The 22,312-nt window shown below is 63.0% G+C and overlaps 4 protein-coding genes across 13 annotated transcripts in view; 3 read left to right on the top strand and 1 right to left on the bottom strand.

Moving 5' to 3' along the window:
- SIK3 (SIK family kinase 3) overlaps positions 1–1,916 on the bottom strand; it is a 69,285-nt gene extending 67,369 nt beyond the window's left edge. For all 4 annotated transcript variants that reach the window (XM_059867277.1, XM_059867279.1, XM_059867278.1 and 1 more), the window contains exon 1: positions 1,766–1,916. The gene's annotated coding sequence lies outside the window, so the exon portion shown is untranslated. The remainder of the gene's footprint in view (positions 1–1,765) is intronic.
- Positions 1,384–9,441, top strand: PAFAH1B2 (platelet activating factor acetylhydrolase 1b catalytic subunit 2). 2 transcript variants are annotated; one of them, XM_059867283.1, is made up of 6 exons: positions 1,384–1,508; positions 3,909–3,996; positions 4,482–4,571; positions 5,357–5,473; positions 5,716–5,838; positions 6,399–9,441. In XM_059867283.1, exons 2-6 carry the CDS (start codon positions 3,916–3,918, stop codon positions 6,675–6,677), a joined length of 690 nt encoding a protein of 229 aa, XP_059723266.1. In that variant the 5' UTR covers positions 1,384–1,508; positions 3,909–3,915; the 3' UTR covers positions 6,678–9,441. The 2 variants fall into 2 exon arrangements, with proteins under 2 accessions (XP_059723266.1, XP_059723264.1); XM_059867281.1 differs by lacking the exon at positions 1,384–1,508 and adding an exon at positions 2,726–2,873.
- Positions 9,442–11,132: 1,691 nt separating this feature from the next.
- On the top strand, positions 11,133–18,050 carry SIDT2 (SID1 transmembrane family member 2). Of its 6 annotated transcripts, none has more exons than XM_059867141.1 (28): positions 11,133–11,639; positions 11,818–11,939; positions 12,063–12,224; positions 12,333–12,378; positions 12,472–12,573; positions 12,651–12,734; positions 12,891–13,002; positions 13,091–13,156; positions 13,266–13,359; positions 13,488–13,543; positions 13,783–13,794; positions 13,934–14,005; positions 14,076–14,150; positions 14,342–14,404; positions 14,739–14,860; positions 14,931–15,004; positions 15,097–15,163; positions 15,294–15,367; positions 15,487–15,610; positions 15,709–15,826; positions 15,899–16,035; positions 16,112–16,220; positions 16,304–16,380; positions 16,483–16,529; positions 16,799–16,904; positions 17,003–17,113; positions 17,196–17,309; positions 17,392–18,050. In XM_059867141.1, the coding sequence occupies exons 1-28, from the start codon at positions 11,433–11,435 to the stop codon at positions 17,452–17,454; spliced, it is 2,616 nt and encodes an 871-aa protein (XP_059723124.1). In that variant the 5' UTR covers positions 11,133–11,432; the 3' UTR covers positions 17,455–18,050. The 6 variants fall into 6 exon arrangements, with proteins under 6 accessions (XP_059723124.1, XP_059723123.1, XP_059723125.1 ...); XM_059867140.1 differs by having other exon boundaries at positions 13,485–13,543; XM_059867142.1 differs by lacking the exon at positions 13,783–13,794 and having other exon boundaries at positions 13,485–13,543.
- A 709-nt stretch (positions 18,051–18,759) lies between these two features.
- TAGLN (transgelin) lies at positions 18,760–22,162 on the top strand. The gene is made up of 5 exons (XM_059867172.1): positions 18,760–18,897; positions 20,342–20,540; positions 20,996–21,173; positions 21,255–21,357; positions 21,569–22,162. The coding sequence occupies exons 2-5, from the start codon at positions 20,361–20,363 to the stop codon at positions 21,708–21,710; spliced, it is 603 nt and encodes a 200-aa protein (XP_059723155.1). The 5' UTR covers positions 18,760–18,897; positions 20,342–20,360; the 3' UTR covers positions 21,711–22,162.
- Positions 22,163–22,312: the final 150 nt, after the last annotated feature.

Below are 22,312 nucleotides of genomic sequence, written 5' to 3'. Positions count from 1 at the left end.
AGGGCAGTAGGAATGAGCGTACACTGGTGTAAAGCAAAGCTTTCCAAGCTTAGTATCCCCTTCCATCACCCAAAGCCAATGTGCAAAATCCAGCCTTGGCCCTGTAAACCTGGAACACAATTTCCAGACAAAATCTGTGTGTGTACTCTGCCATTCTTCGGACAAAATCAACTGTTCCTGCACAAAAGATGGTCTCTGCTTCTTTGGTATTTTGCAAACTTCAGAGTCAGCACCAGTGAGAAGAAACCTTGACCCAAGGAGGGAGTCTGGAAACAGGAACAGGAAAGCAGCTGGGAGCTAGATTCCTCCTTTTCCAGGAGTGATCTCCACTCAGAGGGGTCAGTGCCCTGCACTCGGAGCACCTCAACCCATCACCCTGTTACTGTCAGCAAGGTTCAGGTTCATCATGGGGAGAACAACAGCACAGAGCACCTCAAGTGCAGGTTTAATTGTGGCATCGAGCACTTGCAGGCACAAAATAGCCGTCAGGGCAGGCAAATACAGCCCAGCTCTGAAAAGAACTGTCCAGGAGGTGTTATAACTGATGTTTAAATAGCCCCTGAAATTAATTTCACTTTATTATCCGGGCAAAGAGCCAGAGCTCCAACAAACCAAGGCGATGGCGGATTTCTCCTCCTGTTTCAAAACAAGGCTGCTCCTGAAACTGACAGAGGGGCAACCCCAGAAAGTGACAAAGGCATAATCCCTGAAAGTGACAGAGGGGCAATCCCTGAAAGTGACAGAGGGGCAACCCCGGGAACTGACAGAGGGGCAACCCCGGGAACTGACAGAGGGGCAACCCCGGGAATTGACAGAGGGACAACCCCGGGAACTGACAGAGGGACAAGCCCGGGAACTGACAGAGGGACAAGCCCAGGAATTGACAGAGGGACAACCCCAGAAAGTGACAAAGGCATAATCCCTGAAAGTGACAGAGGGGCAATCCCTGAAAGTGACAGAGGGGCAACCCCGGGAACTGACAGAGGGACAACCCCGGGAACTGACAAAGGGACAAGCCCAGGAATTGACAGAGGGACAACCCCAGGAACTGACAGAAGGACAAGGCCAGCCAACACCATCCTCCCTCTGCAGCGCTTCCAAGGAGCCGCACGGAGCCAAGAGCAGGGCAGGCGCAGGGCTTTGGTTCAGGCCTGTCTGCTGCCTGCCCATGCCAGCCCCGCTCCTGCCGCAGCTCCGGGGACATCCCGGGCTGGCACTGCTGCATGCAGCACAACGAGCCGCGTCCGGGAGCTCGGTGTCACCGGCACCACCGAGAGCACAGCGGCGACAGTGCGGTTCCTCATGGATCTCCTGCCGTGCTCCAGGGCTCGCCCGTGCCGGGATCCACCCGGATCTCCTGCCGTGTTCCGGGGCTCACCTGGCAGCGCGGCCGCACCTGGATCCACCTGGATCCGCCGCTCCCTCGGGAGGCCCTTCCTTCCTCGCGCTGCTCCCTGCGCTTTCCCACGGCCCTGAGGGCTCGGCCACGATCGATTCCCACCGTCTCGGTAAGAAATGACCTGTCCCCCACCTGCCCTCCGTGTCCCCCCGGCTCGCCGGGAGCATCCCCGGGTACCGCGGGAGCATCCCCCCGCTCCTCCTCCACGTTATCCCGGTGCCACGGGACCCGCGGGGACACCCGTGTCACCCGTGACAGCGGCCCCGCTCCCCGGCAGCGCCCGCTCGGGGCAGGGGGGGCTCGGGGCCGCTCCCCGCTCCCTCGCCGCTCACCGGGCCGGCGCCGCGACCCCCGCGGGGGACTCACCTTGGCGCGGGTCACCAGGTGCGTGGCGAGCTTCACCACGGCGAAGTTGCCCTTGCCGATGGTGCGCTCGATCTCGTAGTAGCCGATGCGGGCGGGCCCGGGGGGCCGCGGGGGCGGCGGGGCCGGGGAGAGCCGAGGGGCCGCGGGGGGAGCCCCCGCTCCGCCGCCTCCTCCCGCCGCAGCCGCCGCCGCCATCTTGTCGCGCGGAGCGAACCCCCCCGCGGGGCTGCGGCACCGCGTGAGCTCATCCGCGGGGGGGCGCCGGGGGGCGGGCGGCTGCCATGGCGACGGGGGCGGCGCTCTGACGCCACCGCTCGCGTCACGGCGCGCGGGCCGCGGCGGGCGCCCCCGCGCGGCGGGCAGCGGCGGGAGAGAAAGGCGCGCGCTGCGGGTTTGTGGAGAAACCCGCGGGAAATGGGAAACTTGCTCCGCGTGACGTCACGCCATCAGGGACAGCATCTCCCCCCCGGTCGCATACATCTGGGTCACGCGTCATCTCGGGAGGAGAATGACGTCACGGAGAGGGGCTGCGGCGAGCGGTTGGTGCTGCGGTTTTGAGGAGAAACCAATGAGATACGGGAGATGAGTCTGACGTCACTCTCCAGTGGGGATAGCTGAATGATGTCATGGTGAGACCGCCCCATCTGGTGCCCCCCTGGGGCCAGGGAGCTGCTTCAGCTTTGGGGCAGAACCCACGGTAATTGGAAACTTGTTCTTGTGACAACACTCCTTGTAGGGACATCAGGGACCCCGCACATGCAGGTCACGTCTCGTCTTGAGGACAAAATGACGTCGGGGCGGTAGAATGACGTCATGGCGAGGGGCGGGAGTTGCCGTGGTTTTAGGGTGAAACCCACGACAAACAGGAAAAGGATTCCTCGTGACATCACTCCCTCACCCCCCCGGGTGGCGCTTCGCCTCGGCGCAGCGTGACGTCACGGGAGCGCTGCCGTGACGTCACGGCGGAAGGCGGGAGTTCCGCGGGCGCGGGGCGGAAGCGGCGGCCGGGGCGCGCGCGGGGAAGCGGAAGCGGAAGCGGCGCAGGCGCGGGGCCGAGCGGAGGGGACGCGCCCGCCATGGAGTCGCGGGGGAAGGAGCCGCAGCCGCCGTGAGTGCGAGGGAACCGCGGGGCGCGGCGGCGCCCGCCCGCCAGCAGCAACGGGGGCGCGGGGCAGCGGGAGGAGGAAGGGGAGGGGGCCGCGGGGGGAGCCCGCCCAGCCCAGCCCGGCCCGGCCCGGCCCAGCCCAGCCCAGCCCAGCCCAGCCCGCCGCAGTGGGCTGCGAGCGGCGGCCGCGGGAAGCATCGCTCGCTGCTCTTCCCGCTGGAGATTCTCCGGGATGTGCAAGGATGATGAAGGGCTGGAGCATCTCTGTGATGGGGAGATGGGCCTGGTCAGTCTGGAGAAAGGAATCCCATCGATCCATACAGATATCTCCAGGGAGCGCCAGAGGATGCTTCCAGACTCTCTTTAGTGATGCCCAGCAGCAGGACAAGGAGCAGGGGCCATAAACTAAAATACAAATTCCACCTCAACATGGGGAGAAGCTTCTTTCCATGGGGGGCGGCAGAGCACTGGAACAGCTGCCCAGGGAGATGGGGATCTCCCTCTCTGGACACTCCAAACCCACCCGGATGCATTCCTGTGTCACCTGCTCCAACTGGCCCTGCCTTGGCAGGGGGGATGGACTGGACGATCTCCAGAGATCGTTCTGTAATGGTTCTGGGATCAATGGGATCAATCCCACCACGCTGCGCTGCTCCCAGAGCCAGATTATCCACCTGGACTGTGCAGCTCAGCAGCTGTAAGCTGGATCCCTGGGTGCTAATAGGGACTTATCCTGGGAGTCTCAGCCGTTGTTGCTGAGCTATTAAAGCCCTCGTGGCTCAGGTGAGGGGCTGCAGAGCATCCTCTGAGCTGGGCTTTGTTCTCTGTGCTGGGGCATCCATCGGAGCCTGGCTCCAGGGGAATGTGTGCTGCAGAGTCACTCTGGCATGGAGCAGCATCCGTGTTGTTGTTCTCAGCCGGCTGCCAGCAGGCACAGGAGCAGGCAGGAGTTGTGTGCAGCAGATTCCAGCTGCCCTTTGCCAGCCCTGCTGCTGTGGGAGCTGCTGGAGCAGTGGCTGTGAACTGTTCTTCCCACAGGAACAGGATGGGCATGGGGGACTCCAACCCGGCAGCAGTCCCACACGCCGCCGAGGACATTCAGGGAGATGACAGGTGGATGTCACAGGTAAGCTGGCAGGGGGATCCTCCTTACTGGGGGGGTGTTGGGCCAGGCCACACTTGGCACCCTGAGGTCACGATAGCCTGGAGCTGGCAGCTGTCACAGCTGTGTGTCCTGCCATGAAGGAGCAAAGAAGAGAGGTTTGGAGTCTCTTTCTGATGAGGAGCGACTGCAGGAGCTGAGCTGGGTTAGTCCTGGGAAGACTGAGAGGGGATCCCCATCAATCCACACAAAATCTCCAGAAGATGGGGCCTGACTCTGCTCAGTGACAGGACAAGGAGCAATGGCCATGAACTAAACCACACCAAGTTCCATCCAGCGGGGTTGTGGAGCTGGGAGCAGTGTCCAGCAGCTCAGGGGTTAATGCCAGCAGGGGTGCTGGAGGCCATGGCAGGGGGGAGCTGGCTGGGCAGCTGTCCCTGTCCTGCAGCAGGGGTGGATGCCCAGGGGCAGTTGTCATCTGGAGCTCACCTTGTTGCTCTCTTTGGCAGCACAATCGGTTTGTCCTGGACTGCAAGGACAAGGAGCCCGACGTGCTCTTCGTGGGGGACTCCATGGTGCAGTTGCTACAGCAGTACGAGGTAGGGATGGAGGGAGGGCTGGGGTGGAGCAACTGGAGCATCCCTCTCTAACCCAGTGGCTGATCATGTGTAACACTGATGACTTCCACTGCTCCCGTTCTCACTGCCGTCTCCTGAGGCCCTCCTGCCCTGCTTCCTGAACTCCCCAGGGCCTGGACACTGCTTTACCTGGCTGCTTTTGCCTCCCTTTCTGAGGCCAGGACCGGCTGCCTGCATTTTGGCACACGTGCACAGCCTCTCAGCTCTCAGATCCCAGCCTCCTGAGGGCCATCGAGTTCCCTGCGGCTGCACACACTTAGCCTGTAGAATTCAGGGTGCCAGGGGCATTGTTCCACTGGTTCCTCCCTAAAATGATTGAGGGAAAGAAGAGTTCTCTTCTGCCGTGGTGGCAGCTGAGCAGCTTTGTTCTGCAAGAGCTGCTTCCCTTTGTTCTAGTTTTGTTACCTGGGGATGAGAAGGATTTAATCAGGTCATAGACTCCTTCTTCAAAGGCCCCGTGCTTAGGGACACCACGGTCTGCAATAGATCAGCGCTCTGATGAGTGCAGCAAATCACTGCTCCAGAGATCTCTCCTTCCTTTGTGCCAGGTCTGAGAGCTTGAACCTCAGCAGCTCCATCTCTTCTGACTCCACGTAAAACCTCGTTCTTGTCTAAGTGCCCTTTGTGGAGAGCGTTTTCAGAGCAGGGCTCGTGGCTGCCCTCAGTGACCTTGAGGACACCGTGTGGTGTCTCTGCCTCACAGGCAGGATGCTGCTCTGAAGCAGCACTTTGGTTTCTGCTTGCAGATCTGGCGAGAGCTCTTCTCACCGCTCCATGCACTGAATTTTGGGATTGGTGGAGACACCACGGGCCATGTTCTATGGAGACTGAAGAACGGGGAACTGGAGAACATTAAACCCAAGGTACGAGCTGCAGAGCTAGTGAGGGTATCAGGTGTGCAGTGAAGGTCACCTGCAGCTGCAGGCCTGGCACGAGTGCCTTCCCTGAGGGCAGTGGGCAGTGCCAGCCCTGGGGCTGAACTCTTAAGCCTGACTCTCCCTGCAGCCCTCTGGCCACAGATGATGTTTATGCAGGGATTTCAGGGTCATCAGCCCTGTTACCACTTGGCTCTGGAAAAGCTGCAAACATTTTTCTCTCCTTGCAGGTCATTGTTGTTTGGGTTGGAACAAATAACCACGAAAACACAGCAGAAGAAGTCGCAGGGGGAATCGAGGCCATCGTGCGCCTGATAAACAGCCAGCAGCCACAGGCCAAAGTGATTGTGCTGGTACGTCCCTGCTCCCTGGGCTGTGCCTCTGCCTTACTGGCAGTCCCTGGGTGGTGCTGGGAGGGCAGTCCCCTGATCTGCCCTCTGCTTGTGCCTCCCCTCACTGGCTTGGCTTTGCAGGAGCCCTCCCTTGGCCCTTCCTGAGCTGGGTGGACTCGTTCCTGGTAACTATCCCACTTATTAATGTTGCTGAGGAAGTCCTGTGAGGGGAAAAGAGGTGCCCAAATCCCAGTTGGCATTGGGAATCCTAGTTGGCTTCCTTGTCCTGAGGAAGCTGCTGCCTGTCTTGCTGAGGAGCTGAAAGTATATGGAAAGAGCACAAGCTAATACATTTAAAAAATAAAAGAAAGCAGTTTCCCTGCCAGTCAGTGCTTGGAGCTCATCTGGCTCCTTCACTTGCATTTCGCATTAGCCCTGAATGGACAAATTCCGATTCAAGGGATGATTTCCTCTTGTCACAGACATCCTAAATCTTGACAGGCAGCCCAGATTGGAAGGGAAAGCAGGGCTCCTGATGCCATCAGAGCATCAAAGCTCTTTTCTGCCTCCTCTCATGCCAGGGCCTGCTACCTCGTGGAGAGAAGCCAAACCCGCTGCGGCAGAAGAACGCCAAGGTGAACCATCTGCTGAAAGCCTCGCTGCCCAAACTGCCCAACGTGCAGCTGCTGGACGTGGACGTGGGCTTCGTGCACTCGGATGGCACCATCTCCTACCACGACATGTTCGACTTCCTGCACCTGACGGGCGGGGGCTACGCCAAGGTCTGCAAGCCCCTCCACGAACTGATCATGCAGCTGCTGGAGGAGACCCCCGAGGAGAAACGAGCTGCCCTGGCCTGAGTCGCTGCTGTCAGCGTGGAGAGCATCATCCAGCCCATCAGATCAGTTCTGTCACTGGCACTACAGAATCCTTCTTTCTTAAAGCACTTTCCATTGTAGAATGTTACCGGATGTCCGTACCTAGTGTTTTGAGGGGGAAGGCTCATGTTTAACTGGTCTTGTACATACGAGGGCCGGCTGGGTTGGTTTTATTGCAGGAGGAAATTAGCTGAAGAAGAGTTTTACTTTTAAACCATTCCTCATTTAAAACGAGAACAGGACTGTCACTCTGTGCCCCTCTCATGTCTTGTTGCCCCGTGCTTGTCCTAGACCCCCTGTAGCCTGTCCGACAGCCCGCTCCTGGCTCACCGTTCCTGGCTGCAGCCATCGTGCTCTGTGTATTTGCCTGGGAACAAGAATCACATTCCACTTGCAAAAGCCAGAACAGATGCATTTTTCCAAACTCGGTTCCACCTTTTAGGCGGTTTTGGGTTTTTCTGTTTGGGTTTTTTTGTTTGTTTGTTTGTTGTTTGTTTTACTGAGGGGGGGTTAAATGACACGTGTTGCTTTCTCACTCCTTTCTGAAGCAGCCTGAAACTGGAATTCAGAAATTCAAAGAAGCAAACAGTTACCTGAACTCGTGTAACACTCCCCAGTGCTTGTCTTGTGCTCGTTTCCCCCGTCCTGCTAGCGGGGGCACCTTCCCTCCCACGCAGCTCTCCCGGGGGCACCTTCCCTTCCTCCCACGCAGCTCTCCTGGGAGTGCTCCCATTTGGGCGCTGCTGCTGGCCCCTGCTCCTGCTGCCCGTGATGTTGCTGGCTTTTAGCAGTTGCTCAGTGTAGGATTTTAATGATCCAGTAATTGGCAGTCACTTCCTCACTCCTCTGGAACTGACAGACATCCCTCTGAGGTGCCCGGGCTCTTTGCAGGTTTTTTTCTGTTTTTTTATTAAGTATGACTGTTACATCCTTTTTTTTTTTTCCTAAAGCAAACCCACATGAAGAGCCCCTGGCTGCGAGGCCTAAATCACTCTGAAGCTTTACAGATCCCAAGGTGTATATTTCCTTATCACTACTGGTTTACTTGTATAAACATTTTATTTGAGCAACTACAGCCTCTTAGAGTAAAAAGTGGAGTTAAGGTGTAGCTTCTCCTGCCCTGGACACTTGAGCAAGGGAGCCAGAGGGGCAGGTGCCCTCCTAAAAGGGCTGTGGCTCAGTGGGGTTTTGGTTTGGTTTGTAGTTCCAAGGGCTGGTTGTAGCGAAACAACTTTTCATTTCAAACTCAGAGCTTCTCTTCCAGAAAGATGAGTTTTGGACCCGAGAGGCAGAGCCCTAGATAACTTGCAAATAACCTATTTTAAACCAAATCTGTTCCTCCCTGCCTTACCTGCTGGAGCTGGAGCTCAGGGGTGCCACGCTGGGTTTGTGCTTCCCACAGGATGCCAGGCAGGTAATCCTGGGAGGAACAGAGAGCTTCACTCCGTGCTCCAAGGGAGAGGTGTTCAGGTGTCAGGTGGCTTTGCTGAAGCCCATAGGTACTGTACATAGTCTGTCTGCCCTTTGCTGTAGCCAAGGGGCTGGTGTGTAACTCTGACCTAGCGTTGAGGAATCCCCTAATGTCCCACCTCATCCCCCTCCTCCTGTAGGTTTGATCATAGCAGGATTCCTGCCTGGATTGCATGCATAGTGTGTGTTTTGTTTCCAGTATATGTGATCTACACACAGATGAAGGAAAGGTGAAGCATTGCCCTGGCCAGGATCAGACACAGGGAGCTGCAGAGTGCCATGGGAGAGGAGGGATCACATCCTACCCCCATGATCCAGACCAGGGGTGCTGCTCCCTGGTGCTCCACGGCCTTGCAGGGCAGGCTTTGAGAGAACATTGCTCATGCTTCCCATAAGCTGGAAATATTGGGGAAGGGCAAGTGGAAAATCAAATGTTAAAAGTACAGTGCAGTGGAGAGTTCCTGGGGAAGGGTTTATCCCATCCCCAGCCCCCTCAGGGAGCCGGGATAAAACCCGTTCTTGCTCCCTGAGAGCTTTCCATCTCCAGGCTTGTGAGAAAAGGCCGTGTGCTACTTTAATCTCTGCATCCCTGCTCCCTTCCCTCCCTGCTGCTGCTGCTGCTGCTGCATTTGGCTGAAGAGATGCTAACCAGGAATGTACTCTGCAGTAAAGCTCTGACTGCTCAGCACCCTGGGCTCGCTGTGAGCCAGCCCCGTGGGCAGAGTGCCGAGTGGCCCAGGGAATTTGGCAGGCTCTGGTGTCACCAGGGAGGCTCTGCTGGCTCTGCTTAGGCTTGGCTTGCTGAGGTGCCATGCTCTGTGCTGGTTCCGTGCTCCTGGCTCTGCTTGTTGCTGCCTGGCAGGAAACTGCCCTGCTCACCTGAGAGGTGTGGTGGGCAAGAGGGGTTCTGCCTCCTGCTCACCCCGTGCTGAAATCCGAGTGCCTCCTGTGAGAAAACTTCAGCTCCAGCTCTGGATGTCCCTCGGGATGGGGCTGGGCTGGAGTTGTGGCCTCCTCTGAGTGAGCGTGTCCAGTTTTGTGTTTATGCAGCAGAGAGGAAAACAAACAAAAGATGTGAAATGACAGAGTCTTGTGAGGTGCTGGGGGAGGGTGAGGCAGGAGTGGGGAGGCCCCCATACCTCCCCTCTCTGCCCACCCACTGCCCCAAGCCTTCCCCGGGACACAACCTTTGTGATTCTGCTTTGGCAAAAATGCATCGGCTGGTAGAAGTCACTGTTAGTGCATATTTCAATATAAATGTCAATGTTTCACCCACCGTGTCGCAGCCTCTGTGTGTGTGTGTGTGCCCAGCCGTCTCCTGCCCTGTCTTGGTCACTCCTGGAGCTCTCCATGGGGCCGGGCAGGTGCTGCCAAAGCTCCCACTGCGGGTCCTCCCCGCCTCTGGGAGTTGTGCTCTGCCAGATCCCTGCTCCTCGTTTAATTCCTGCTTTCCCCCTCTCTGTTTGGGGCTGGTTTTGTCTGGTTTTCCTCCTTTTCCTGTGGAGATCTGGGTGCTGCACCCAAACCTGTGAGCACAGTGCTGCAGGTGAAGGGGACTGGTTTATTTTGGCCCTCAACAGGACATCAGCTTGTGTTGGATTCCTGAGAGATTGATCTAAAATGGCCCTGGAACAAACAGGGAATGCACATCCCCACGCAGTCCTGCTCACAGCCATTCTGCAAGAGGCGACTCGAGTTCCATCAGGGCCGAGGAGTCAGCTGGAATTCTGCTTCTCTTCCCGCATGTCTGTCCCTGAGGTTGTCCCATCTGCTGCCAGCACCACCACCTGCACCTGGAAACCATGGGCAGACTGTCCAAGCTGTGGGATCCTCAGGGACAGGAGGGCCTGGAGAAATAAAGTGCACAATAGCAGCAGTGCCTTGTCTCATGGCGTTTGTCCCCTGGAGCAGAGCAGGAAGCTGGCAGCGGTCCCGGATGTCAGAGCCAGCCGAGGAAGTGGCTCTGAGTGAGGTGACACAGGGCTGAGCCCCTTCAGAGGGGGATTTTAAATCAAAACCCCCAGCTGCAGGCAAATAAAATGTGATAGAAAGGTCACAGAGCTGTTGGAGAGAGGCCTGGAAGCAGGAGGCTCAGCAACAGCTGGAATCGGGGGGTGTTTTGGGAGACACACCAAAAATACAGTGTGGCATCACTCCCCCTTCCCTCAAGCATGGGAAAACTCCCAAGTTACTTTGAATTATTCCATCTCTGGTGGTGAAGGGTGCAACAAACGAGAGAGACTGCAGGAACCCCAGTAGGAATCCAGAGAGCAGCAGGAGAAAGGGATGGGGCAGACCCAGCCCTTCCCCGACAGGATTCTTCCATGTCCTTACAGACTTTAGGGGCAGGGAGGCCGGGCAAGGGGTTTGGGTGGGTGTCTGCAGTGCTGCATGGCACCTGGGCTTCCCCCTTGGGGCCCGGGCTCCATATGGGGTCTCCTATGGAGCAGGGGCTATACAGGACAAGGCTGCCCTACAGCGTTCTATGTGCGGCAGGACCTGCCCTACAGGCCAGGGCTTTTTCTGTGGGGTTCCACAGGATCCCATATGGAGCAGGGGCTCCCTTCTGGAGCCGGGGTCCTATATGGCCATGGGGCTCCCCTATACAGCAGGGCTGCCCCAATGTGGTCCCATATGGAGCAGGGAGAGCTCTCTTATGGGGTTTTATATGGGACAGGGGCTGCCCTGTAGGACAGGGCATCCCCTGTATGGTTCCCTACGGAGTCGGGCTTCCCCCGCGGAGTCGCGCACGGAGCTCGGTGCCCCGGGGTGGGGGTTCCCGGCCGGGCCGGTGTCCCCGGGTTCGAGCCGGTCCCTCCGGCTTCGGGCCGGTCCTCCCGGGCTCGGGCCGGTCCTCCGGCTTCGGGCCGGTCCCCCCGGGCTCGGGCCGGTCCCCCGGGCTCGGGCCGGTCCCCCCGCCCCGCCCGCCGCGTCACTTCCCCGGCCGGGCACTCGGCGTGCGCCGGGGCTGACGTCACCGCCGGTCCGTGTTTACCGCGGTGCGGAACGGGAAGGGGAGAGGGGACCGGCACCGGGATCGGCACCGGAGCGGCTCCGCGCTCTGGTACAGCGCCCGCACCGCGCCCGGCACCACTCCGGCCCGGCCATGGGGCAGCGCGTCCGGGCGCGTCCCGGCTGAGCGGTCCGTCCGTCCGTCCGTCCGTCCGTCCCGTCCCGTCCGTCCCGTCCCGTCCCGACCCGACCCGACCCGACCCGTCCCGTCCGTGCCGTCCCGCCCCGCGGACCTTGGCCGGGGATGCTGGCGGGATGTCGGGCGCCGGGGCGGCCGTGCTGGCCTGGGCGCTGCTGGCCGGGGCGCTGCTGCCCCCGCCGCCCGTCCGGCCCCAGCCCCTGCCCCACGGGGCCCGCGAAATGCGCGAGAAGGAAGCGCAGTTCAACACCACCTACAGCGACTGGGTGCACGCCAACTTGCTCAACATCTACGCCTTCAACCACAGCGTCCGCAGGAATAGGGTGAGCCGGGGTGGTCGCCCCCGCCGCGTCCCCCGCGGGCTGACCGTGCGCAGGGCGGCTGCGGGTGCGCCGGACACGGCAACCTCTGCCACGGCGGCCGAGCAAAGTCCAGCCTTGGGTTCGAGCCGCCGCGGCCCGACCTGCCCGGCCAACACCTCAGCTGCCCCTGTCCCTGCAGACCGAGGGCGTGCGGGTGTCAGTCAATGTCCTCTCGGACCAGAAGGACCAGCCCGTCCTCTTCGTGGTGAGGCAGAAGGAGGCGGTGGTCTCCTTCCAGGTGCCGCTCATCCTCCGGGGCCTGTGAGTACCGGGGGGCGGGCAGGGACTCCTCCTTCCCCACGCAGGAGTTGCCCGGGTTGGGATGCCCCACGCAGTGGTTCCTGGAGGGGCCTCCGGGCACACACTTGGGCTCTCCCTGCCCAGGTACCAGCGGAAATACGCGTACCAGGAGGTGAGCCGCACGCTCTGCCAGCCACAGACCAAGGCCGAGGTGGAGACCCAGCACTTCTACGTGGATGTCTCCACACTCTCCCTCAACACCTCCTACCAGCTGCGGGTCACCCGCGTGGAGAACTTTGTGCTGCGGTGAGGGGAGCCCCGCGCCCTTGTCCCCTTCCCTGCCTGCTGCCTGTGGGGGCTGCAGGGGCTGTGGACCCCCCTCGCCACCCATCACCTCTCCCATGCTCTCTGCAGGACCAATGAGAGGTTCAGCTTCAATGCCACGGCCGCCCAGCCGCAGGTGAGGACAGCCAGCACAGTGTGGCACAGGAGGGGTCTGCACCCGGGGGGGAGCGTGGCCACCGTGGCAGCAATGGGCCCTTTCTCCCCACAGTACTTCAAGTACGAGTTCCCCGAGGAAGTGGACTCAGTGATCGTGAAGGTGACCTCAGCCATGGCCTTCCCCTGCTCCGTCATCTCCATCCAGGACATCCTGGTAGGTCTGGGCAGTGCGTCTCCTCTCTGGCTGACCCGTGGTGCCCAGAGGGGCTGACGGCCCCTCTGCCCCCGCAGTGCCCCGTCTACGACCTGGACAACAACGTGGCCTTCATCGGGATGTACCAGACCATGACGAAGAAGGCGGCCATCACAGTGCAGGTGGGCACGGGGCTGAGCCGTGGGGCTGTGCCACAGGGCTGAGCTGTGCCCAGTCCCTGCCTGGTGCTGCCAGAGCCCACAGAGGATGTCCCTGGGATAACCTCTGGCATGGGAGACCCCCTGCTGGGCTCTGCTGACCCCTGTCTCTTGCTGCAGAAGAAGGATTTCCCCAGCCATAGCTTCTATGTGGTGGTGGTGGTGAAGACGGAGGACGAGGCGTGCGGGGGAGCTCTGCCCTACTACCCCTTGTCCAAGAATGCCTCTCCAGGTTTGCAGTGGGGCTGTCACCGCAGGCTCTGTGTGGGGACAAGCTGGGGACAGGGCAGAGAGCTGAGCCCTGTCCTGCCTTCTTCCAGATGAGCCCGTGGATCAGCACAACCGGCAGAAGACGCTGGAGGTGATGGTGTCACCTGCCATCACCTGTGAGTCTGGGAGGGGCTGGGGGTGCTGGGGGTGCTGGGCTCTCTGGGGACCCATGGCAGGGCCCCCGAGGAGCCACCCCCACTGAGGGCCTGTCCTGGCTCTGCACAGCCGAGGCCTACGTGCGCAGTGTTCTCTTCTGCCTCGGCATCTTCCTCTCCTTCTACATCCTCACACTGCTCATCGCCTGCTGGGAGAGCTGCCGGTGAGTGCCCGAGTGCCACTCCCCTCTGGGTGCTGAGCCCGTGGGCACAGTCCTGCTGGGGGCCCGGGGGCTGTGTCCCCTCACCCCAGCAGTGGCACAAACGGGCTGACAGGCACTTCCCTCAGCAGGCAGCACAAGAGGAAGGGGCTCCTGGCAGCCATGGATTCGCCCAGCCTGGACACAGGTGAGGGCTGGAGGCGGCAGCATGGAGGGGTCTGCCTGGGGAATTCCTCATTGTTCTGCCCTCTTGAGCCTGTGGCAAAGCCTCTGCCTGTGCAGGAGTATCCCCCTGAGTCCCTGGGGGTAAATCCCAGTGTCAGGGGGACAGGGAGGTCCCTGCTGTGGGGCTAGCAGGGCTGTGCTGGGGCTGTGCATCTCACCAGGTCTATCTCTTTCTTCTCATGGCTTTCCGGGGACTCCCAGCGTCACTCCTGGGTAGGTGCCAGCTCTGTCCTTGGCTCTGAGCTCACTCTGTGCCAGGGCAGGGGTGGTGGGAGCTGCTTTGTGCCCAGTGGCCTTGCAGCCCTGGGACAGGGGTGCCACAGAGGGTGACAGGGACCCTCCTGTCCCACAGGTCACTCCCGCAGCATCCCCGACTCCTTCCTGAACCATGGCCCCTACGACAGCTACGGTTACGGCTCCTTCGGTGAGTGCCACACACTGTCCCCTGTCCCTCACCCCCCGCCTGTGGGCTGTGCCTGACCTTGTCCTTGCAGGGAACGGCTCCTCCAGCAGCACCGAGGGCATCACAGACAGCCTGGGCTCAGCAGAAGTCTCCTACAGTTACATGGGTGAGTTGTTGGGCTGCTGGTGTGGCCACAGCCCTGCGGAGCCTCGTGCCCGGTGGCATCCTGGCTCTGTCCCCTCCATCTCTGAGAAGGGTCCTGGGGCTGCTGGCTCCTCTGTGCAGCCCCCAGCAGGGTTTCCATCTGTGACACACCTCAGGGAGCTCTGCTTCAGTAACTCTGGCTTTCCTTTGAAGGGCAGGAGCAGTTCAAGCGGCGCACGCCCTCCGCCCCGACGAGGCCACTGAGCATTCCCATGGGTAGATGCTGGTACCGGGCAGGGTCGGGCCAATCAGGGCGAAATCTGCCCAGCCCCAGGCTGTGCCCGGGGCACAGAACCCCTGCTCCCCTCCCTCAGAGCAAGGGCAGCACCAGAGGGGCTGCAGAACAGGACATTGTCCCCTGGCCCTCGATGTTCCCTGGCGTGGCCACACCTGTCCCCAGGGCAGGGCTGTAGGGAGCTGAAGCCTGTCCCCGGTGTGAGTTGGCAGGGAGGCAGCCCAGTGGTTAATTGGGGCTGATTGGGGTTCTGTGGGGTGGGCACTGGGGCGGGCTGGCCCAGGGGCTCTGCTGATGGCCCCGGCCCGGCCGCAGGGGAGCGGTCACTGGAGAACGTGGCCAGCCGGCCGCGCCTGGACTCGCTCAGCTCTGTGGAGGAGGACGACTACGACACGCTGGCTGACATCGACTACGACAAGAATGTCATCCGCACCAAGGTGCGTGTCCCCCACTGCCCCGGCGTGTCCCCGCTGGCCAGGCAGGCTCCTGACCCCCCTCTCCTTCCAGCAATACCTGTGCGTGGCCGACCTAGCGCGCAAGGACAAGCGGGTGCTGCGGAAGAAGTACCAGATTTATTTCTGGTGAGTGGGAGGCAGTGGGGAGGGGGGCACCCAGCAGTGTCCCAGTCTGGGGTGCACAGCAGGGACCCCCTGACAGCCACACCCTCTCCCAGGAACATCGCCACCATCGCTGTCTTCTATGCCCTCCCCGTCATCCAGCTCGTCATCACCTACCAGACAGTGAGTGTGGCAGGGCAGCAGTGAGGGGCTCCTGGGAGCTCTGGGGGCTGCAGTCCCAAACCGTGCTCCCCAGCATGGTGGGGACATCCCTGGGAGCCCCCTGTGTCCCTCACCCTGCTCGTGCCCACAGGTGGTGAATGTCACTGGCAACCAGGACATCTGCTACTACAACTTCTTGTGCGCCCACCCGCTGGGGAACCTCAGGTGGGCTGGGGGGCCGGTGGAGGCTGGCTGGGGGTCCCCTGTGCCCAGGGCTGGGCTGCAGCAGGACCCCGGGGAGGGAGGGGGTTCACAGCACCCACACTGGGACTGCCCCCTTGCAGCGCCTTCAACAACATCCTCAGCAACCTGGGCTACGTGCTGCTGGGTCTGCTCTTCCTGCTGATCATCCTGCAGCGCGAGATCAACTACAACCGCGCGCTGCTGCGCAACGACACCCACGCCCTGGTGAGGGACAGGGCTGCCTGGGGGCCTCCAGCTGCCTGGTGCGGCTCAGCCTCCCGGGACCCCCCACTTCCCCTCCCTCCCTCTCCTCTGCCCCACAGGAGTGTGGCATCCCCAAGCACTTTGGGCTCTTCTACGCCATGGGCACCGCCCTCATGATGGAGGGGCTGCTCAGCGCCTGCTACCACGTCTGCCCCAACTACACCAACTTCCAGTTCGGTGAGTGCCCCCCCGGCCCCCCCCACCCACAGCGGGGCCACCCACGCCCCTCTCACCGCTGTGCCCCCCCAGACACCTCCTTCATGTACATGATCGCGGGGCTGTGCATGCTGAAGCTCTACCAGAAGCGTCACCCGGACATCAACGCCAGCGCCTACAGCGCCTACGCCTGCCTGGCCCTCGTCATCTTCTTCTCCGTGGTGGGCGTGGTGAGTGCAGTGGGCACTGAGGGAGGGGGGCTGGCTGCCCCCAGGGCTCACTGCCCGCCCCCTGCTTGCCCTGCAGGTCTTTGGGAAGGGGAACACGGCCTTCTGGATCGTCTTCTCCGTCATCCACATCGTGGCCACGCTGCTGCTGAGCACCCAGCTGTACTACATGGGGCGCTGGAAGCTGGGTGAGGGGGGGCACCGGGAGCCAGGTGGGAGGGGACAGTGTGGTGGCCCCCTGTGTCACCTGTCACCTCCCCTCTCCCCGCAGACTCGGGCATCCTGCGCAGGATCCTGCACGTGCTGTACACGGACTGCGTGCGGCAGTGCAGCGGGCCCATGTACGTGGTGAGTGCTGGCACCGGGGCCCCCGGCTCTGTGGAGACCCTCCCTGGCAGCCCCTCCAGAGCTGCTGCCTGCTGCCCCTCACAGCCCCCTCCTCTTCTGCAGGACCGAATGGTGCTCCTGGTCATGGGGAACATCATCAACTGGTCACTGTGAGTGCAGAGCTGGGCACGTGCCAGATCCTGCCCTGCTTGTCCCCATCCCTGGTGCCACCCCCACCCCAGTGCAGGCCAGTCCTGGGCCGAGGACTGGCAGCTCATGGCAGCTGTGAGCCCAGCATGACGGGTCCCCCTGCAGCTGTGGCACCCTGGAGTCCCCATGTGCTGCCTGATCTCCTGGGGGCTGCAGACATGCTTTGGGGACAGTGGGCATGGCAGGGGGACCCCCAGGCTGACCCCACTGCCTGTCCCTGCCTCCCCAGCGCTGCCTACGGCCTCATTGTCCGCCCCAATGATTTTGCTTCCTACCTGCTGGCCATCGGCATCTGCAACCTCCTCCTCTACTTCGCCTTCTACATTATCATGAAGGTGGGAGTTGAGCCCTCAGCCCCCAGCGGGCAGGGCAGGGCAGAGGTGGGCACTGCTGCCAGCCCCCGCCCACACGGTGACCCCGGCCTCTCCTGCAGCTCCGCAGTGGCGAGCGCATCAAGCTCATCCCCCTGCTCTGCATCATCAGCACCTCCGTGGTCTGGGGCTTCGCCCTCTTCTTCTTCTTCCAGGGGCTCAGCACCTGGCAGGTGAGCAGGAGGGTGGCACAGGCAGCGGGGCGGGCAGGGTGGCCATGGGCAGGAACAGTGACGCTGGCCCTGTGCCCGGCAGAAAACACCAGCTGAATCCCGGGAGCACAACCGTGACTGCATCCTGCTCGACTTCTTTGACGACCATGACATCTGGCATTTCCTCTCCTCCATCGCCATGTTCGGCTCCTTCCTGGTAGGTGCTGGTTCCACTGGCACGGCAGCCACTGTCCCCATGTCCCCAGTGTCCTGCTCCCCTCACTGCCCTCGCCCCACAGGTGCTGCTGACGCTGGACGATGACCTGGACTGTGTCCAGCGGGACAAGATCTACGTCTTCTAGGAGCCTGCAGCCACCCGCTGCCCTGGGACTGTGCCAAACGCCCGGCTGCAGCTCCGGGAGGGGCACCCACCCCTGGGGAGGGATGTCTGTGCTGCAGGTCCTGCCAGCCACTCTGTCCCCCTCCCCACATAGCCCTGGGGTCCTGGTTTGCCTCCTCCCCATCAGCCGGGTCCCTCCAGGCATTTTGTGCCCATCCCTGGGCCCGTCACAGCCAAAAATGGGGCTGGGGGGCCACCAGAGCATCCGTCCTGTGTGGCAAGTGACACTGGAAAAGGTGCTGCTGCTGCTGCTGCTCCGTGTCCGTGTGCCTGTGGGCACAGAGGGGGAATTGGGGCGAGCTCCGTGCCAGCAGCCCCGTGGCCCCCCAAGCACGTGGGTGTGGGTCTCTCTTCAGTGCCTGAGTCAAGTGGGTGTGGGAGGGGGGTGCGTGGGGCCAGCACGGTGGTGGCAGCGGCCGGAGAGGCCCCGCTCGTGTCTCCTCCAGGAGCGTCCCAGGAGGGGTGGCCACAGTGGGTCCCCGCCGCTCCCCCGAGGTGCCGCGCTCCCCGCGCGGGGATCTGCTGGGAAGGGACTCGCATTAAAGTGTCTGCACTTTGCCCGTGCCTCTGCTGCCTGCCAGGGGTCCCTTCTCCCCACGGGATTTTGGGAGGGGGGAGATGCTGCAGGGGCTGAGAAATGCTGCCCTGGAGAGTGCATGTGGGGAGGGTGTGGGTGGCCTGTGGGTCACGGGGGCACTGGCAGCCCCACAGGTGGGTAAGGGATGCCCAAGGGGGGTCCAACTTCGCGGGCAGCAAAGTTCCCTGCGGGCTGGGGCATCCTCGCAGCGCGGTGCCAGGTGCCAGGGCTGCTGCGTGCCGCGCTGTGCCCTGACCGGCTCCAGCTGGGGCCCGCGGGGCAGGGGGAATCCCGGGATCTGCGGGCTGCCCAGGCGCGGTGCCCGCGGGATGCCGCAGCCTCGCTGCCGGTCCCGGCAGCCCCAGGCGGGCCCCGTGGGTGTCACCCGTGCCCCCGCAGCATCCCCGCGGGGGGACCCGGCGCGGCCGGCCCGGCTCCCGGCGGTGAGCGCACGGGAAAACCAGCCATGAAGTCAGAGCAGGAGCCCTCGGCGCTGCCGCCTGGCTATAAAAGGATTTACTCCATCAGCCCCCGGCCCGGTTCCGCCCTGGCCCCGGCCCCGCTGGGGCGGAGGCACGCGGGGAATGCTCCAGCACGGGCTTTCGTCGCTGTTTTTCGGAGTCTTTCCCCAAATATGGTGCCTGGGATGGAGTCATGGAGCGCTGCGGGGCCGGGCGCCCCGGGAGGGAGGGTTTGGGGGGGGCCGGGCTCCGTGCCCCGCTGACATCACCGTCCCGCCGCCCGCCTTTTAGCGCCCGGTCGGGGTCCCCGCGGGGCAGTGCGCTGGTCCCTCACCGAGCATCGCCCTCGCTCCGTCCACAGCCGCTTGTAAGTCCTGCCGCGGGGGAGGGGGGCGGCGGGGAGGGTCCCCGGTGTGGGAACGCCAGCCCCCGGCACGGGGGTGATGCTCCCCGGGATGGGGACCCTGTACCCGGGGTAGCGAAGCCGCTCCCGGGACTGCGATCTGCGGCTCCCCGGATGCCGCGGATTCTGCTCCTCCGGGTGGATGCGGCTCCCCGGGATGGAAATGCTGTTCCCTGGAGGAGGGTCGGGCTCCCCTGCTCGGGCTGGGGTCACTGCTGGGGTTCTGTCCTGCTGCTCCCCTCAGGACCGCGTTCTCGGCGGGGCTGCGCAGCCGCGGGTCCCCGAGGTAGCCGGAGAGGCCGTGAGGGGCTCAGGGCAGCGATGGAGGGGCAACTCCAGCCCCCAGTGCCCGTGTCTGCCCGGTGCTCGGCGGGGACGGGAGATGGGCACAGGGCTGGCGAGCCAGGGCACAGGCAATGCCATGTGGCCGAGGGAGCCGTGGGTGACCCCTCTGTGCCCGGTCGGGCCAGGACACGGAGCGGGATTGGCTGGGGCAGCTGTAGCATCACGGGACGTGCCCATGATGGGGTCTGGGCACAGGCTGCCCGTCGGGCTCGTGGGGTATCACCACATTAACCACGGGGCTCAGGGGGCACCCCTGCATTGCTGGCAGCAAGCGGGGGCGGTGTCCTCTCTTGCGCTGAGCTGTGCCAGGTCTCAGCCCAGCCCGCAGGAGCCGGGGTATCCCGCGGTCAGGAGGAGCCCACTGGAGGCCGGGTGTGGCTGTGGGACATCACACTGCTCCTGGAGGCACCCGGAGGCTTCCTGCCAAGCAAGGAGCCCGGCAGGGGGGAGCGATGCCAGCCCCACCAAAGGCTTGGCTGCCACTCCCAGAGCCTCTCCTTGCTGGCATCTTCCCTGGCATCCTCCTTGGCACCCTCGGGGCCTGCCTGCAGCCGGCTACCTGCCATCACTGCCCGCAGCATGTCCTTACAAGGGCACGGGCACGGCTCCCGCTGCTCCCGCCTCACCCGCGCTCCTCCCTGGCTCCCGGACCTGCTGTGCCAAGGCCATCCCATGGCCACCCTGCTGTGCCACGGCCACCCTGCTGTGCCACAGCCAGCCAGCCTTGATGTGGTTCCCCTGCCCCCTGGATCCTGGCATGGGTCACACCAGGGACATCCCTGCCAACCAAGAGCTGGCAAGGAACAGGGATGAGGCTGCTCCTGTGCGCTCTCTGAGCTGGGGATGAGGCATCTCTGCCAGGATACCCACCGTCTGTCAGGGCAGATTTGGGAGGTCATGGTTCCTCCAAACACACCTGGATGGAGCTGAAGGGCGAGGGAACAGTTGGAAGGGCTTGTCCCCACTGCAGCAGAGTGGCAAGCGAATGACACCATGGTGTCCGCGGGGTCCCTGGATAGCAGACAGCATCTCCACAGCCTGACTGTCCCTGTCGTGCCACCAGGTCTCCCACCACAGCAGCCATGGCAAACAAAGGGCCAGCCTATGGCATGAGCAGGGATGTGCAGTCCAAGATCGAGAAGAAGTACGATGACGAGCTGGAGGACCGGCTGGTGGAGTGGATCGTGGCACAGTGCGGGGCTGCCGTGGGACGCCCCGAGCGGGGCCGCCTGGGCTTCCAGGTCTGGCTGAAGAACGGCATCGTAAGTGGGGTGGGGGCTGGGCGGCCGTGGGGAGCTCCGGGGGCAGCACAAGGAGCTCTGAGGGCAGCACAGGGAGCTCTGAGGGCAGCACGGGGAGCTCTGAGGGCAGCACGGGGAGCTCCGAGGGCAGCACGGGGAGCTCCGAGGGCAGCACGGGGAGCTCCGAGGGCAGCACAGGGAGCTCTGAGGGCAGCACAGGGAGCTCTGAGGGCAGCACGGGGAGCTCTGAGGGCAGCACGGGGAGCTCTGAGGGCAGCACAGGGAGCTCTGAGGGCAGCACGGGGAGCTCCGAGGGCAGCACAGGGAGCTCTGAGGGCAGCACGGGGAGCTCCGAGGGCAGCACGGGGAGCTCTGAGGGCAGCACGGGGAGCTCTGAGGGCAGCACGGGGAGCATCATGGGCAGCACGGGGAGCTCCGAGGGCAGTGCAGCAAGCCCAGGCTCCCCTCTGTGGCAGGTGCTCAGCAGACTGGTGAACAGCCTCTACCCCGACGGCTCCAAGCCCGTCAAGATCCCCGACGCGCCGCCCACCATGGTCTTCAAGCAGATGGAACAGATTGCCCAGTTCCTGAAGGCGGCCGAGGACTACGGCGTGGTCAAGACAGACATCTTCCAGACCGTGGACCTCTTTGAAGGTGCGGGAGGGGGGCAGGAGGGGTTGGGGGTCCCAGGGTCGCTGTGCTGTGCCCGTCCTCACGCGCTCTCTCCCTGGGCAGCCAAGGACATGGCGGCGGTGCAGAGGACGCTGATGGCCCTGGGGAGCCTGGCAGTCACCAAGAACGACGGGAACTACCACGGGGACCCCAACTGGTTCATGAAGTAAGTGGGGGAGTGCCGAGCTGGGCACGGGGACTCCCTTGACCTGCGGCTGCTCAGAGCTGGCTCTTTGCTGTGCCTGGAAGCACATGGAATTGGGATGCCAGACTTTCGGCTGGGGAGGGAGGGTGGCTGGGACATTCCTGGGGATCGGGGGTGGCTCCCGGGCAGCCCGGGGTGCGAGTGCCCCACGGCCTCTCCCTGTGCCCCGCAGGAAAGCTCAGGAGCACAAGCGGGAGTTCACCGAGAGCCAGCTGAAGGAGGGCAAGAACATCATCGGGCTACAGATGGGCAGCAACAAGGGAGCGTCACAGGCGGGCATGAGCTACGGCCGGCCCCGGCAGATCATCAGCTAGGCACTGCCGCGCCGCCCCCAGCCCTCCCCAGCCGGGACCTCCGTCTCCGCTCCCCCCGGCCCAGCGCCGCCGCCCATCCATTGGTATTTATTGAGGAGCATCCGCCCGCCAGCCCCATCGCCCCGCCAGCGGCCGCACGCTGCCCGCCGCAGCCCCCGCCCCGGGGCCGCAGCCCCCAGCGCCGTGCCCCGGGCAGCCCCTGCCCCCGGCAGCCCCCCGGCAGCCCCCCGGCAGCCCCCCGGCCTCGCACCCCCGCCGCCAGCCGGCCCTGCCCTCGCCGGTACCCTCGGGCGGGACGGGCCCGCACCCCGGTCCCCGGGGCCGCCGCCCCGCCCGCCGCCCGCACCAGCCCCGCGCCACCGCCGCAGAGATCCCTGCAACGGGGAGAAGAGAGAATTGGCCTCGGTTTTGTACTTCGTTTTTGTCAAAATTAAAAGGTTATATTCATCGAGCGTGGCCTGACGAGGTTTCCTGCTGCCCGCCTGTTGTGGCTGGCCGATGGCACCTGGAGAGACAAAGTCCTTCTCCCTGAAAGGGAGCTGCTCCTTCTGCCACCTCCAAAGCTGGGAAAACCTAAGCTGGAGCTTGGATTTTCCCTGCCT

Source organism: Haemorhous mexicanus, chromosome 24 (genome assembly GCF_027477595.1).
Source record: "Haemorhous mexicanus isolate bHaeMex1 chromosome 24, bHaeMex1.pri, whole genome shotgun sequence".
NCBI classification, from domain to species: Eukaryota; Metazoa; Chordata; class Aves; order Passeriformes; family Fringillidae; genus Haemorhous; species Haemorhous mexicanus.
Note: the sequence above shows the minus strand (reverse complement) of the source record. Positions and strands in the feature narration are given on the sequence as shown.

What these genes read in the sequence shown, in the direction of transcription:
- PAFAH1B2 (XM_059867281.1), top strand. Translation starts at nt 2,842, where the DNA reads ATGGAGTCGCGGGGGAAGGAGCCGCAGCCGCC. An exon ending in GGGAAGGAGCCGCAGCCGCC is followed by an intron (nt 2,874 to 3,908) that starts GTGAGTGCGAGG and finishes TTCTTCCCACAG; the next exon opens with GAACAGGATGGGCATGGGGG. An exon ending in ATGACAGGTGGATGTCACAG is followed by an intron (nt 3,997 to 4,481) that starts GTAAGCTGGCAG and finishes TCTCTTTGGCAG; the next exon opens with CACAATCGGTTTGTCCTGGA.
- SIDT2 (XM_059867140.1), top strand. Translation starts at nt 11,433, where the DNA reads ATGTCGGGCGCCGGGGCGGCCGTGCTGGCCTGGGCGCTGCTGGCCGGG. An exon ending in CATGGGGCGCTGGAAGCTGG is followed by an intron (nt 16,221 to 16,303) that starts GTGAGGGGGGGC and finishes CTCTCCCCGCAG; the next exon opens with ACTCGGGCATCCTGCGCAGG. An exon ending in AACATCATCAACTGGTCACT is followed by an intron (nt 16,530 to 16,798) that starts GTGAGTGCAGAG and finishes CTGCCTCCCCAG; the next exon opens with CGCTGCCTACGGCCTCATTG.
- TAGLN (XM_059867172.1), top strand. Translation starts at nt 20,361, where the DNA reads ATGGCAAACAAAGGGCCAGCCTATGGCATGAGCAGGGATGTGCAGTCC. An exon ending in TCTGGCTGAAGAACGGCATC is followed by an intron (nt 20,541 to 20,995) that starts GTAAGTGGGGTG and finishes CCTCTGTGGCAG; the next exon opens with GTGCTCAGCAGACTGGTGAA. An exon ending in GACCGTGGACCTCTTTGAAG is followed by an intron (nt 21,174 to 21,254) that starts GTGCGGGAGGGG and finishes CTCCCTGGGCAG; the next exon opens with CCAAGGACATGGCGGCGGTG.